Consider the following 15,965-nt stretch of genomic DNA (forward strand, 5'->3'; position numbering starts at 1 on the left):
GAACAGGAGGAGTGGTACTGTGTGTAAGGGATCAGGGATGCATAAATACTTCCAGCACACAGAACAGGAGGAGTGGTACTGTGTGTAAGGGATCAGGGATGCATAAATACTTCCAGCACACAGAACAGGAGGAGTGGTACTGTGTGTAAGGGATCAGGATGCATAAATACTTCCAGCACACAGAACAGGAGGAGTGGTACTGTGTGTAAGGGATCAGGGATGCATAAATACTTCCAGCGCACAGAACAGGAGGAGTGGTACTGTGTGTAAGGGATCAGGGATGCATAAATACTTCCAGCGCACAGAACAGGAGGAGTGGTACTGTGTGTAAGGGATCAGGGATGCATAAATACTTCCATCGCACAGAACAGGAGGAGTGGTACTGTGTGTAAGGGATAAGGGATGTATAAATACTTCCAGCACACAGAACAGGAGGAGTGGTATTGTGTGTAAGTGATCAGGGACGCATAAACACTTCCAGCACACAGAACAGGAGGAGTGGTACTGTGTGTAAGTGATCAGGGATGAATAAATACTTCCAGCACACAGAACAGGAGCAGTGGTACTGTGTGTAAGGGATCAGGGATGCATACAGAACAGGAGGAGTGGTACTGTGTGTAACTGATCAGGAATACATAAATACTTCCAGCGCACAGAACAGGAGGAGTGGTACTGTGTGTAAGTGATAAGAATGCATAAATACTTCCAGCGCACAGAACAGGAGGAGTGGTACTGTGTGTAAGGGATCAGGGATGCAGAAATACTTCCAGCGGACAGAACAGGAGGAGTGGTACTGTGTGTAAGTGATAAGAATGCATAAATACTTCCAGCACACAGAACAGGAGGAGTGGTACTGTGTGTAAGTGATCAGGGATGTATAAATACTTCCAGCGCACAGAACAGGAGGAGTGGTACTGTGTGTAAGGGATCAGGGATGCAGAAATACTTCCAGCGGACAGAACAGGAGGAGTGGTACTGTGTGTAAGGGATCAGGGATGTATAAATACCTCCAGCACACAGAACAGGAGGAGTGGTACTGTGTGTAAGTGATCAGGGACGCATAAATACTTCCAGCACACAGAACAGGAGGAGTGGTACTGTGTGTAAGTGATCAGGGATGCATAAATACTTCCAGCGCACAGAACAGGAGGAGTGGTACTGTGTGTAAGGGATCAGGGATGCATAAATACTTCCAGCACACAGAACAGGAGGAGTGGTACTGTGTGTAAGTGATCAGGGACGCATAAATACTTCCAGCGCACAGAACAGGAGGAGTGGTACTGTGTGTAAGGGATCAGGGATGCAGAAATACTTCCAGTGCACAGAACAGGAGGAGTGGTACTGTGTGTAAGGGATCAGGGATGCATAAATACTTCCAGCGCACAGAACAGGAGGAGTGGTACTGTGTGTAAGTGATCAGGAATGCATAAATACTTCCAGCGCACAGAACAGGAGGAGTGGTACTGTGTGTAAGGGATCAGGGATGTATAAATACCTCCAGCACACAGAACAGGAGGAGTGGTACTGTGTGTAAGTGATCAGGGACGCATAAATACTTCCAGCACACAGAACAGGAGGAGTGGTACTGTGTGTAAGTGATCAGGGATGCATAAATAATTCCAGCGCACAGAACAGGAGGAGTGGTACTGTGTGTAAGTGATCAGGGATGCATAAATAATTCCAGCGCACAGAACAGGAGGAGTGGTACTGTGTGTAAGGGATCAGGGATGTATAAATACTTCCAGCATACAGAACAGGAGGAGTGGTACTGTGTGTAAGTGATCAGGGATGCATAAATACTTCCAGCATACAGAACAGGAGGAGTGGTACTGTGTGTAAGTGATCAGGGATGCATAAATACTTCCAGCGCACAGAACAGGAGGAGTGGTACTGTGTGTAAGGGATCAGGGATGCATAAATAATTCCAGCGCACAGAACAGGAGGAGTGGTACTGTGTGTAAGTGATCAGGGATGCATAAATAATTCCAGCGCACAGAACAGGAGGAGTGGTACTGTGTGTAAGGGATCAGGGATGTATAAATACTTCCAGCATACAGAACAGGAGGAGTGGTACTGTGTGTAAGTGATCAGGGATGCATAAATACTTCCAGCGCACAGAACAGGAGCAGTGGTACTGTGTGTAAGGGATCAGGGACGCATAAATACTTCCAGCACACAGAACAGGAGGAGTGGTACTGTGTGTAAGTGATCAGGGATGCATAAATACTTCCAGCATACAGAACAGGAGGAGTGGTACTGTGTGTAACTGATCAGGAATACATAAATACTTCCAGCGCACAGAACAGGAGGAGTGGTACTGTGTGTAAGGGATCAGGGATGCATAAATACTTCCAGCGCACAGAACAGGAGGAGTGGTACTGTGTGTAAGGGATCAGGGATGCATAAATACTTCCAGCACACAGAACAGGAGGAGTGGTACTGTGTGTAAGGGATCAGGGACGCATAAATACTTCCAGCACACAGAACAGGAGGAGTGGTACTGTGTGTAAGTGATCAGGGACGCATAAATACTTCCAGCACACAGAACAGGAGGAGTGGTACTGTGTGTAAGGGATCAGGGATGCATAAATACTTACAGCACACAGAACAGGAGGAGTGGTACTGTGTGTAAGTGATCAGGGACGCATAAATACTTCCAGCGCACAGAACAGGAGTGGTACTGTGTGTAAGTGATCAGGATGCATAAATACTTCCAGCAAACAGGACAGGAGGAGTGGTACTGTGTGTAAGTGATCAGGGATGCATAAATACTTCCAGCACACAGGACAGGAGGAGTGGTACTGTGTGTAAGGGATCAGGGATGCAAATATACTTCAAGCACACAGGACAGAAGTGTTACCGTTTCAGTGTTCAGAATGCAGAATTACCGCCAGCGCACAGGACATGAAACGTGTTACTGTGTGTGCCAAGGGATATCCAGCGTATACACCACAGGAATATTTTGGCTGTCATCATCACATATCATTCAGAGTGCTGGAAGCTTTTGCTTACACAGGTCAGTAGCTGCACTCTGGTAGCCAGAAAAGCCCAAACTCTCCCACCCAATGACAGAGCGAGTGAAAGCTGCAGGTCCATCCATTCCAGCCAGTAACTGCAGCAGACGCATGATACATACAGCGTGAGAGGGGACAGCCCCATGCCTCTGTTATACATACAGCGTGAGAGGGGGCAGCCCCATGCCTCAGTTATACATACAGCGTGAGAGAGGTACAGCCCCATGCCTCTGTTATACATACAGCATGAGAGAGGAGGCAGCCCCATGCCTCTGTTATACATACAGCGTGAGAGGGGACAGCCCCATGCCTGTTATACATACAGCGTGAGAGAGGAGGCAGCCCCATGCCTCTGTTATACATACAGCGTGAGAGGAGGCAGCCCCATGCCTCTGTTACACATACAGCGTGAGAGGGGGCAGCCCCATGCCTCTGTTATACATACAGCATGAGAGAGGAGGCAGCCCCATGCCTCTGTTATACATACAGCGTGAGAGGGGACAGCCCCATGCCTGTTATACATACAGCGTGAGAGAGGAGGCAGCCCCATGCCTCTGTTATACATACAGCGTGAGAGGGGACAGCCCCATGCCTCTGTTATACATACAGCGTGAGAAAGGACAGCCCCATGCCTCTGTTATACATACAGCGTGAGAGGGGGCAGCCCCATGCCTCTGTTATACATACAGCGTGAGAGGAGGCAGCCCCATGCCTCTGTTATACATACAGCGTGAGAGGAGGCAGCCCCATGCCTCTGTTATACATACAGCGTGAGAGGGGACAGCCCCATGCCTCTGTTATACATACAGCGTGAGAGAGGGCAGCCCCATGCCTCTGTTATACATACAGCGTGAGAGAGGGCAGCCCCATGCCTCTGTTATACATACAGCGTGAGAGGGGACAGCCCCATGCCTTTGTTATACATACAGCGTGAGAGGGGACAGCCCCATGCCTCTGTTATACATACAGCGTGAGAGGAGGCAGCCCCATGTCTCTGTTATACATACAGCGTGAGAGGGGGCAGCCCCATGCCTCTGTTATACATACAGCGTGAGAGGAGGCAGCCCCATGTCTCTGTTATACATACAGCGTGAGAGGGGGCAGCCCCATGCCTCTGTTATACATACAGCGTGAGAGGGGACAGCCCCATGCCCCCGTTACACATACAGGGTGAGAGGAGGCAGCCCCATGCCTCTGTTATACATACAGCGTGAGAGGGGACAGCCCCATGCCTCTGTTATACATACAGCGTGAGAGAGGGCAGCCCCATGCCTCTGTTATACATACAGCGTGAGAGGGGGCAGCCCCATGCCTCTGTTATACATACAGCGTGAGAGGAGGCAGCCCCATGCCTCTGTTATACATACAGCGTGAGAGGGGGCAGCCCCATGCCTCTGTTATACATACAGCGTGAGAGGAGGCAGCCCCATGCCTCTGTTATACATACAGCGTGAGAGGAGGCAGCCCCATGTCTCTGTTATACATACAGCGTGAGAGAGGACAGCCCCATGCCTCTGTTATACATACAGCGTGAGAGGGAGCAGACCCATGCCTCTGTTATACATACAGCGTGAGAGGAGGCAGCCCCATGCCTCTGTTATACATACAGCGTGAGAGGAGGCAGCCCCATGCCTCTGTTATACATACAGCGTGAGAGGAGGCAGCCCCATGCCTCTGTTATACATACAGCGTGAGAGGGGGCAGCCCCATGCCTCTGTTACGCATACAGCGTGAGAGGGGACAGCCCCATGCCTCTGTTATACATACAGCGTGAGAGGAGGCAGCCCCATGCCTCTGTTATACATACAGCGTGAGAGGTGGCAGCCCCATGCCTCTGTTATACATACAGCGTGAGAGGAGGCAGCCCCATGCCTCTGTTATACATACAGCGTGAGAGGGGGCAGCCCCATGCCTCTGTTACGCATACAGCGTGAGAGGGGACAGCCCCATGCCTCTGTTATACATACAGCGTGAGAGGAGGCAGCCCCATGCCTCTGTTATACATACAGCGTGAGAGGAGGCAGCCCCATGCCTCTGTTATACATACAGCGTGAGAGGGGGCAGCCCCATGCCTCTGTTACGCATACAGCGTGAGAGGGGGCAGCCCCATGCCTCTGTTATACATACAGCGTGAGAGGGGGCAGCCCCATGCCTCTGTTACACATACAGCGGTGGTACTGTGGATTTAACCATGCATACATACTGTATAAGTAGAGAAACTACGAATTACACCATGTATATAGTGAGAAGTGGTACTGTGTATTGGCCATGCGTGCCTGCTGTATAAGTAGATACACTGAGGATTACACCCACGATATAGAAATGGGATCGGTATGAAATACCTACAATCAAAATCCCGACAGCAATTGACCGACGGTTAAAATCCCGACATGGACTAAATACTGACATTTAAAATATCGACAAGGTCAAAATACCGACATGTAAAATGCTGACCTGAGTTTTTCATTGTTTTTTGGTGTGTGTCGACATAGCTCGACATGGACACCATATAAGTGTACCGTGTCCCCTCGGGCGCGGTGTCTCGCTGCGCTGGGCACACTATTAAATTCCCCCTCCAGGTCCACTGGGATGGTAAAGTATGAACAAGTCGGTTTCAATGAAAAAAATCATGAAAAACTTTTGTCGACTTTTGGACCTGTCGACATTATAAATGTCGGTATTTTGATCTTGTCTGTATTTTAAATGTCGGTTTTTTTTTTACTTTGTTGGGATTTTGACCGTCGGTAAATTGACTGCATCCCATAGAAACGCTGTACTGACTATTTGACCACGCATGCACAGAGTGGATAAATAGAGTACTATAGTGCTTGATAATTATGATTCCTAAAATTATCAAATCAGGCGCTCTGATATAAGGCACAAAATAAAGCTGTTGGTCACCCAATTTATATAATAGAATTGATATACTGATATCTATATACTTATAGCTGCTCCCACATGAGTATTCTGCGATACTCAAATAGATACAAAGTAACTGTGAAACATGCAATATCACAAGAGCGCTAGATACCGATCATTACTATATAAACATTTTATTCAGTCACATAAAATAAAAGCATAAAACATGCAATGCATATTTTCATAAAAGAATTATTCTCACTGCTGATATTATTTACATGCTGCCATATACTGTAACCCAATTGGCCCTTCTGATGAAACCGTGGTTTGATTTTCCCGGAGAAACATGTTAAGGACATCTCACGCTGCTGTTTTTCCCTGAGATTTACACAAGCACAGCACCACAGTCCGGATTCCAGCACACAGCAAACTGCCTGAATTCTGCAGCTACGAACGGCGCCCTCCCTCCCCGGTGAACTGAATAGAACACCGCCGCTCCCACCAACCACAACGGATTCCGCATGCTGACAGCCAGCCTCACATGAGACTCTAAGGAATAAGTGGTGAGCACAAAAATTTTGGCGGTCGGGGGAGGTAGTAGCATAGCGCCCATCGTTTATACAGCTGAACACTTACCATCTAGTGAACACCATTCACATTCCCTAAAACAAATTGGGACTTTATCATTTGCTTTGGAGTGAACCAGCCACACTGGTCTTTTGGATGTGGACATCTGTGCAGTATACAATTGGGATACAGCATATGACAGCGTGAGAATAATATCAGCAGTGAGAATAATTCTTTTATGAAAATATGCATTGCATTTTTTATGCTTTTATTTTATGTGACTGAATAAAATGTTTATATAGTAATGATCGGTATCTAGCGCTCTCTTGTGATATTACATGTTTCACAATTACTTTGGATAATTAGATACTAAGAATTACACCCATTATATAAAAAGAAGTGGTACTGAGTATATGACCGTGCATGCCCATTACATAGAGGGGGGGGGGATCACTAATAAGAAATAGGGAGTGCCCTTAGCACCCACTGGGTAAGGGGCCCTTGCTTAGGCATCCAACTGGGGTAACCTCGCATGTGCAGTCAGCAGAGAGGGCACATACAGGACAGAGGGGCAATTACCTCCAGCGAAGAACAGAGGGCCACCCACATGCAGGGAGAATGTCCCAGCGACGCACAGGGAGGGAGGACGGTGCCCAGGGTGCACCTATGCTTAGAGCTGGGGTTAGGCACAGGGATTGTCCTGGCACAATATCTGGGCTAGGGGTACGGTGCTGGACAGGCATGGGGATCAGACCTTGGGATAGTCTGCAGAAAGGTGTGCGATGTGATGTATCTGTGCAGCGTGATTGGGCGTGGAAGTGGTGGGCATCTGTGCACAGTGCAGCGTGATTGGGCGTGGAAGTGGTGGGCATCTGTGCACAGTGCAGCGTGATTGGGCGTGGAAGTGGTGGGCAGAGTATTAGGGTCCCCCGTTGATATTTTGCACCAGGGCTGAGGTACCAGTAAAGCAGCTGTGACTGCTCATATGGCCATTCACATGATTTGATTAGAGAAAAGCGACACTCACGATTCCTGACGCTAACCGGCTAGATGCTGGCTAATGTCAGATACGAGGAGTGCCCAGCTGCAATGCAATGTGTGGTGTACCCCTGGGCATTATGCGGTAGGAGCCATTACAGACCGGATATGTCTGTGTGTCCAGTGCAGGCAGTGCCAGGCCCTGCATTATGCAGCCCCGGAGCCGCACCTGTTACTAGCAGACGCTGCGGGGGGCACTGCTGCAGGGGGGCTATTCGAGGAATGCCCCCAGCTTCACCCCTCCTGGTGTATGCACGGCTGCAATGGATTTACAGCACACACACACAAGGTGTAGGAAGGGGTCAGGGGGGGTTGGATCTGAACCAAGTAGCGGAGGGTATAAAGTGTCAGTGGACAGCAGCACCTGTCAGTCATAAACCTCCGTCACCCCATCTCCCACAGACACTGCCAGCAATCACAGGCAGTGCCTTAAGAGGCTAATTCATGGCTCCGCAGAGACTATGGGGGTAATTCCAAGTTGATCGCAGCAGGAAATTTTGTAGCAGTTGGGCAAAACCATGTGCACTGCAGGGGGGCAGATATAACATGTGCAGAGAGAGTTAGATTTGGGTGGGTTATTTTGTTTCTGTGCAGGGTAAATACTGGCTGCTTTATTTTTACACTGCAAATTAGATTGCAGATTGAACACACCCCACCCAAATCTAACTCTCTCTGCACATGTTATATCTGCCTCCCCTGCAGTGCACATGGTTTTGCCCAACTGCTAAAAAATGTCCTGCTGCGATCAACTTGGAATTACCCCCAATAACATTAAAAAAAAAAAAAAAAAACTCGTATCACACAAACAGGATGCAGAAAGGTCACATTCCATTAAAAATATAGACAATAAAAAATATAACCATATACAGTACTGTGCAAAAGATTTAGGCAGGTGTGGGGAAAAATGCTGCACATAAGAATACTTTAAAAAATAGAAGTGTTAATAGCTTATTTTTATCAACTAGGTAATTCATCGCGGCCTACGGGCGCTATTCAAGCCGTCGAAAGGGGCTACACCCCCTTAACCCTTGCACGCCCTTGTGGTGTGCAATATTTGTATTATATGGAGTATTACCTCCAATCATAATTGTGTGAGTGGTTAAATATTGCACGGACAAAGGGTGTGCGATGGTTAAGGGGTCGTAACCCCTTGCAACAGCGTGAACAGCGCACGCAGGGCCTGATGAATCACCTAGTAGGTGCTGTGGTTGGGGGAGTGGTGGGTGCGGGGGAGATGCGGATGGTGTCCAGGGGAGACGTGGGTGGGGGATGGGCTAGTTCGGTGGTGCAGTGGTTGGGGGAGGGGGTCCGGAGCCACCGCGGGTGGGAAGGAGCGGTTACGGGGGTGCAGCGGATGGGAGAGGGGGTTTGGAGCCTCCCTGGGTGGTGGAGGGGGAGGCGTGTTGGGGTGCTGTGGATGGGGCCCGGAGGTCCTGCGAGTGGGGGAGGGGCGGGTAATGCTTCTCCTCCGGAAAGCAGCTAAGCTGGTGTCCTCCCTTTGGCAGTGGCTCTCCCTGGAGACTCGCACAGCAGTCAGTCACTATTGTTAGCGCCGGTGACACAACACGCTGCATTACAGGGAAGAAGATGCAGTCAATAAGCTACAGCTCCCAGTAGCCCTTAGCTCCGGAATGCTTTGGCGCTAAGGGCTGCTGGGAGCTGTAGTTTATTAAGTGCGTCTACTTCCCTGTAATGCGCGCGTTGAGACACCGGCGCTAACAATAGTGACGGACTCGCTGGATCTATGTAAAAGGTGAGAGTGCTGTGCAGTGTCAGTGACCCCGCACACCCACTGCACTGCACAGCACTGTCACCTTTTACATTGATTCAGCGTCCAGACATTACCCTCCGCGATATCACCCTCTCTATCCGTTACATTAGCCATCTCGGGGCTTCCAGGCCGGCAGCCCAGGTGCTGTGTTGCGGAGTCAGGGACTCTGGGGATCTGGGAGCGGATGTGGTGGGGAGGCACTTCTGTGACATCACACGCAGAGCAGGGTCCGGGGCTCAGAGAGTATGCGGCGCAGGGAGGCCTATGAAAGCCTTCCGCTGCCCCGCTTTCATACACATCTATGCCGGTGGCCGTAGCAGCTTTTGTTCCACCTGCGCCGCGGCTAGGGAGTGGGGATTGTTGATGCCGGAGGGGGCAGGCGGACTGGCAGCAGGACATAGGATGCTGCAGTAAAAGGATTATTCCCCCCCCCCCCCCCCTATCTACAGCACAGAGACTTGCTGCAGATGCAGTGGCATACCCTCCAGCTGGACCTTTTTGGCAGGTACAGTCCGGAGTTTTTTTTATGGTCTGTACAGATTTTTGGCTCTCCAAACTTCCATTGGAAGTATAGGAAAAGGGGCGTGGCCACTTTTCAAATTTGTACTGATTTTTACGTGTAAATTGTTGGAGGTTAAGTTGCTGCACATGCAGTGGGCCTATTTTGGGGTGTGGGCCTGGAGCTGCAGCTCCATCAGCCCCATTGTTAATCCTGCTCTGTGAACACACAGCAGCCAAAGTGCAGAACCTCCCATTGGATGTAACCTGTGTGGGAGGGCGTTTCTCGCCCAATCATCTGTGGGCTGGGTGTGACAGACCTGTTGCTAACCCAATGAGAGCTCCTAGCCACGCCCAGCGTTATTCACACAGTCACAGAGTGATAGATCTGGGCAATTATATAGGAGATTAACAAAATGCAAAGTGAATGAACAGAAGAGAAATCTAAATCATATCAATATTTGGTGTGACCACCCTTTTGCCTTCAAAATAGCATCAATTCTTCTAGGTACACTTGCACGCAGTTTTTGAAGGAACTCGGCAGGGAGAACTAACCACAGATCTTCTGTGGATGTAGGCTTGCTCAAACACTTATGTCTCTTTATGTAGACACAGACAGACTCAATGATGTTTAAATCAGGGGCCATTTCATCACTTCCAGGACTCCTTGTTCTTCTTTACGCTGAAGAAAGTACTTGCTGACATTGGCTGCATGTTTGGGGTTGTTGGCCTCCTGCAGAATAAATTTGGAGCCAATCAGATTCTTCCCTGATGGATAAGTACCTGCCTGTATTGCTCAGCATTGAGGACACCATTAATCCTGACCAAATTCCCAATTCCATTTGCTGAAATACAGCCCCAAATGTGCAAGGAACCTCCACCATGCTTAACTGTGGCCTGCAGGCACTCAATGTACCGCTCTCCAGCCTTTCGGCGAATGAACTGCATTGTTACAGCCAAATATTTTACATTTTGACTCATCAGTCCTGAGCCCCCACTGCCATTTTTCTGCACCTCAGTTCCTGTGTTTTCATGCATAGCCGAGTTGCTTGGCCTTGTTGCCATGTTGGAGGTATGGTTTTTTGGCTGCAATTCTTCCATGAAGACCACTTCTGGCCATACTTCTCCAAACAGTACCTGGGTCCCATTGGTTTCTGCCAGTTCCGAGATGATGGCACTGCTAGACATCTTCAGATTTGGAAGGGTAGTAAGCCAACCACTGTGTCTACAGTCCTCAACTTTGACCGTTTCTTTGTGCTTCAATGCTGAGAAATACAGGCAGGTACTTATCCATCATGCAATACCATCATGGAGGTATCGGATTGGCTCCAAATTTATTCTGCAGCAAGACAACGACTCCAAACATAGAGCCAATGTCATAAAAGACTATCTTCAGTATAAAGAAGAACAAGGAGTCCTGGCAGTGATGATATGGCCCCAACAGAGCTCTGATCTCAACTTCATCGAGACTGTCTTGGATTTCATGAAGAGACAGAAGAATTGGAGAAAGCCTACATACACAGAAGATCTGTGGTTAGTTCTCCAAGATGTTTGGAACAACCTCCCTGATGAGTTCCTTCAAAAACTGTGTGCAAGTGTACCTAGAAGAATTGAAGCAGCTTTGAAGGCAAAGGGTGGTCACAGCAAATATTAATTTGATTTGGATTTCTCCTCCTGATGGCGTCCTTTCCTTGCCTCGGCCATGTATATAGACGCTGCATAAGCTGATGGCGTCTCTTCCTGGCCTGGTGCACGTTAGGCAGGAGCTTCAGTGACCACTACAGTTAATCAGCATGTATGGCACAGTGGCTAGTATCACTGCCTCACACCATTAAGGTCAGGAGTACAATTCCCAGTCATGACCCATCTTGTGTGGAGTTTGCATGTTATCCCCAGGGTCCTGATATCTGCACATTTATTGGAAGCATAAGGAACACAGGTAAGAAACAAGGCAGTTCAACAATCTGTGCGGTCACCTTCATAGCAGACGGCCAGACAAGTATAGGTCAGGATATCCTATACCGGTTGCCGCGCACAGACCAGTCGTTACACCCAGCAATGCAGAGTGCGCAGGCAATGGGTCATGGTGCTGTAGAGGAAGGCGATAGGGTCGGATGGTAATCCAGGTTCAAATGGATGAGTGCACATGTGGCTCAAATTTAAGGGGGGTTTAGGAATCAATTCCAGACATGGATGCATGGGAAAACTTGCAATGTCGACACTATAATACATCATGGCTGTAATTCCCCTATAGAACTGAACAAGCTAAGTGCTTGTTCGGAATAGTGATGAGAGCTGGTGGTTCTGGGATGCGGGCGCAGTGTCCTGGTTTGGATGCAACTACTTGATGGTGCAGAGTGACGGTCTTCATTCCACGTTGCAGTATTTGTTTCCCGATGAGACAGGTGTCTCCCCAGGACACAGTGATAAACTGAGCTGGCGTGGTCACCCATACGGAGCTTGACCCTGGAGCTACAAATGTATCATGGAACCCATGGATCACCAAACATCTGTGTGCAGAGAAGCTGGGAATGGACGTCTTGAAGGTGCTAAAACCCGGATACCTATTTATCCGTTTTCCAATGAACAAGAACAGCAGACCTCAAACACAAGAGAGTGGACTTCGGACACGCCAGCGTCAGCAGCTCCAAATATAAAACATGGTGAAATACTTTAATATTTAAGTAGTGGCTATAAACAAAAAAAAACAAAAAATTGTCCCAAATCCTGCTAATTTCAATGTGAGATCTGAACACCAGATGCTAATTGGAGACCAATTTTTAACGAACGGCCAGACTCCTATGTAATCAGGGAGCAGAGGACCAAACCGGTCCAGGAAAGCACAAACCGCATTAGAGTTAGTATGTACTAATATATCGGCAGTTAGTGGTAAAGCATTATTGTATATTTATATTACTGGCTGCAGGGGACCACCGTTTCATTGTCTGCAGGATGGTAATTGTGTCTTGGCTGAGGAGCTTGCAATGTTTACTGTACGGACTATTTAGGAAACATGGGGTATACTTCCCCTTAAGCGATCTGAAGGGTCAGATCATAAGAATTAGTTACCATCCGCTCCTGCAAGGGAATCAATCCAACGACGTGCCAACAAGAGCTGGAGATTATCCCCTTATCTCTGCCCCGCTGATTTCACAGCTCACCCTACGGGCCGATTAACCCGTTCTGTACCGCCTGGCAGAAAACCGCTTAGAACAGACTACAAGTCCCAGCTCCACCTGTCCAAGCATACTGGTCCCAGCTCCACCTGTCCAAGCATACAGCATCTGGAGAGTGTGGTTGTAAAAACTGTAGCATTTAACATTCCATGCAGAGTTCTTACATCATTCATTCAGGGCTGGTTTACACCTAGCCGCTGTTCATTGCTTATCTCACATTAATAAATCCCTGAAAAGCACATTCCTTATAGGACAATTAAGAATCATCCCTGCTTAGGGTGTCAGAACTGGTCTGCCTAACCAGAAAATAGTTCACCAGTTGCTTATACATGCTGCCATATTTCAGTGACAGTCCACCCCACATGCTAAACCACTTATGTAAACTAACCAATCACTGTCAGCAGCAATATGCGATGCTGACGCTTTCTGACGGTTTTTCCCTTCTTCACTGTAAAGAGCAGGATTTACACCGGCGAAACCCTCACAGAGCAATTCTGTCCAATGTTAAGGAATTAAAAAAAAAAAAAGAAACAAAGAAAAATTAAAATCACAAGAAAAGTTTTTTTTCTCCTTTCCCCCCATCATTGTAACAGATATTGCATCACGGTAGCCTGTGACGCTCCAGTTGCAGAACTACAAGACCCAGCAAGCTGCCAAGCCACCAATTACCTGCAAACAAGTTTAATAATAGCATACTGCCAACTGGAAAGTGATGAATATACTGAAGTATTAGGAAGCCCAAATATTCTGGAGACTGTAAGCTCTTTAGTCCAGGAATAGGGGGCCGATTAAAGTTCCACTTTATAACTATCTAGTACAGCTGTGAGGCTGGTTATAAAAATGATAGATAAAATAAATATAAAAGTGTAATCAAAGTCATGTCCTGCCTTGAGCACGGATACGGTGCTAGTGGTCTGCGTGTGGCCCCTTTAAACTGGGAGATTCCTGGCAATGAGCCCTGATCTAGCCCCCTATAGTGTTACCAATTGCAGACAGATGCATACTTTCTGAGAGGTCACAGGCGTCACTGCACCCCAAAAACTTAGATTAGAAACAAACAGCTCTTCACCCTCTCTCTTACCGAAGGGTGGACAGCAACTTTCACACTAGCTTCTGTCCACAGACCTCAATTACCAGCAGTTACCCATCTGGGAAGTATTGCAATTAGAAGTTGCAGGCACAGACTGTTTAATGAGACGCCTCTGCACCATCATACAACTTTGACATAACAGTTTAGGATCTACAAAAACAGCCCCAGAGCCACGCTTACCTTGTGCCTTCCCTGCCTGCTGTATGAGGGGTCTGACCAGGCTGGAACAGGGGATAATTTTGGAAGGGGCGTGACCCTGCCTGTCATTAGGCTCCAGCTGGTGTTTAGATCTCTGGCAGACACCTAGTGGCCAATCTGCATTACTGCACCTTGCCCACCCCATCACCTGCTGGAAAACCTCAACACGCACGTGCCTGGCTAACTGCTCAGGGGGGATATTTCATGTAAGAGAAGGAGCTGAAAAGTGGATTAAAAAAAGGAAACTTGTCACATCAGATTCTATAAATGACATAACTATGTAACCGCCAGGGGCCAAGGCGCAAAATAAACAAATTATAGAATTATACAAAAGGAGAAGATTTGCAGACTATATTCTAGGAAATGCCAGTAGCGGAGGCAAAAGTAAAACAAAATCCATTCCATGGGTGGGGTAGCGTTTGTGGAACTACAAGTGCAAGCACGCTATAAAAAGAACCTGTGTGTAATATACACTTTAAAACTTGCAGATGATGCCACTATACGGGACTAAGTTATTCTGTACTAGACAAACACCAGTTTGTAATCAGGCATCCCCAATGTGCAATACACCCTCCCCCATGTGCGATACACCCTCCCCAATGTGCGATACACCCTCTCCATGTGCAATATGGCTTTGGCCCTGAGTTCAGGGACCAGAGTGACCACCTGACAAGATGCAGAATGTTTGTGTAGCCGCCGCTGAGCGCCTGTCCTGGCAACGGCTGATCAGCGCTGAGCTAAGGGGGAGGGTTCGCGAGAGAGGCCATGTTTTATAGATGTAAAACAATCCCTAAGCTCCGCCCCTCCTGTGACATCTCACAAATGCGCAAGAGTCTCCGGCCAATGCAGGAGCAATATTGCATAGTGGGGCAGATTGTATTAAGCCTGGAGAAGTGATAAAGCGGTGATAAGTGCAAGGTGATAACGCACCAGCCAATCATTACAGGTTGAAAAATGACAGTTGGGAGCCGATTGGCTGCTGCATTATCACCGCTTTATCACTTCTCCAGGCTTAATACATCTGCCCCAGAGTTTCCCCTCCCGGCCCGGAATGCCAATATAGTGCACACACTGTGCGATGACGCTAGTGTTATCGCAGAGTGACATCATGCCGCGGCCGTGCATGCAGCTTTGGACGTTTGCAGCATACACACTGGACGATATTGTAACCAGTATCGCTCAGGAGGGTAAAAATGAGCGATATTATTTACAGTATCACCTAGTGTGTAATGCACCTGAAGAATAAAAGGTAGAGCCATACGCTGAAGATCTCAGAACGCCATGTGTAATGGCTGCTATGTAAGCAGGAGATCCAGACACCTAACAGCCGTGATAATACAGAGAAATACCATCTATAATAACACCACAAATTCCATTGTGTGCGCCATATGGGGCCTTATGCAGCAGCCCGCAAGATTTGCCCGTATTTATAAAATGGCAATCATTTATAAGAGAACACCAACCAGTCTGGAGTTACCTTATAAATGATCGCTGCATGAAAAATCCGGGGAGTTGCACACGTATATCCGCGTCTCGCACATAAGGCCCGCAGTTATTTCTATGTCCCTTTGTTCTAGTACGTTTGTACATTTCGCACTAGGCGAATCAAACCCAACAGATGCGTCTATGCTCTGGAGATACTGTTTCACATTGCTGTGTGTGGAATCCATTACTGGTTTGGAATTGAATGCATCAGAGTCGCCCCCAAGACAACTCTCCCTACTCTACATTTACAGAAAAACCTGATTTGTTAG

The 15,965-nt window shown here is 48.0% G+C and overlaps 1 protein-coding gene across 3 annotated transcripts in view; it reads right to left on the reverse strand.

The window, feature by feature from the left end:
- The window catches only part of TMOD4 (tropomodulin 4), a 62,921-nt gene extending 48,555 nt beyond the window's left edge, over positions 1 to 14,366 (reverse strand). The window contains exon 1 of one of the 3 annotated variants that reach the window (XM_063946954.1): positions 14,194 to 14,366. In XM_063946954.1, the coding sequence (XP_063803024.1) occupies positions 14,194 to 14,356 (163 nt within the window). In that variant the 5' untranslated portion in view covers positions 14,357 to 14,366. Of the gene's footprint in view, positions 1 to 13,311; positions 13,398 to 14,193 lie in introns of those variants that run through there. The other 2 variants (XM_063946955.1, XM_063946956.1) reach the window with 2 other exon arrangements.
- Positions 14,367 to 15,965: the final 1,599 nt, after the last annotated feature.

The sequence above is a fragment of the Pseudophryne corroboree genome, chromosome 12, assembly GCF_028390025.1.
Source record: "Pseudophryne corroboree isolate aPseCor3 chromosome 12, aPseCor3.hap2, whole genome shotgun sequence".
Classification (NCBI taxonomy): Eukaryota; Metazoa; Chordata; class Amphibia; order Anura; family Myobatrachidae; genus Pseudophryne; species Pseudophryne corroboree.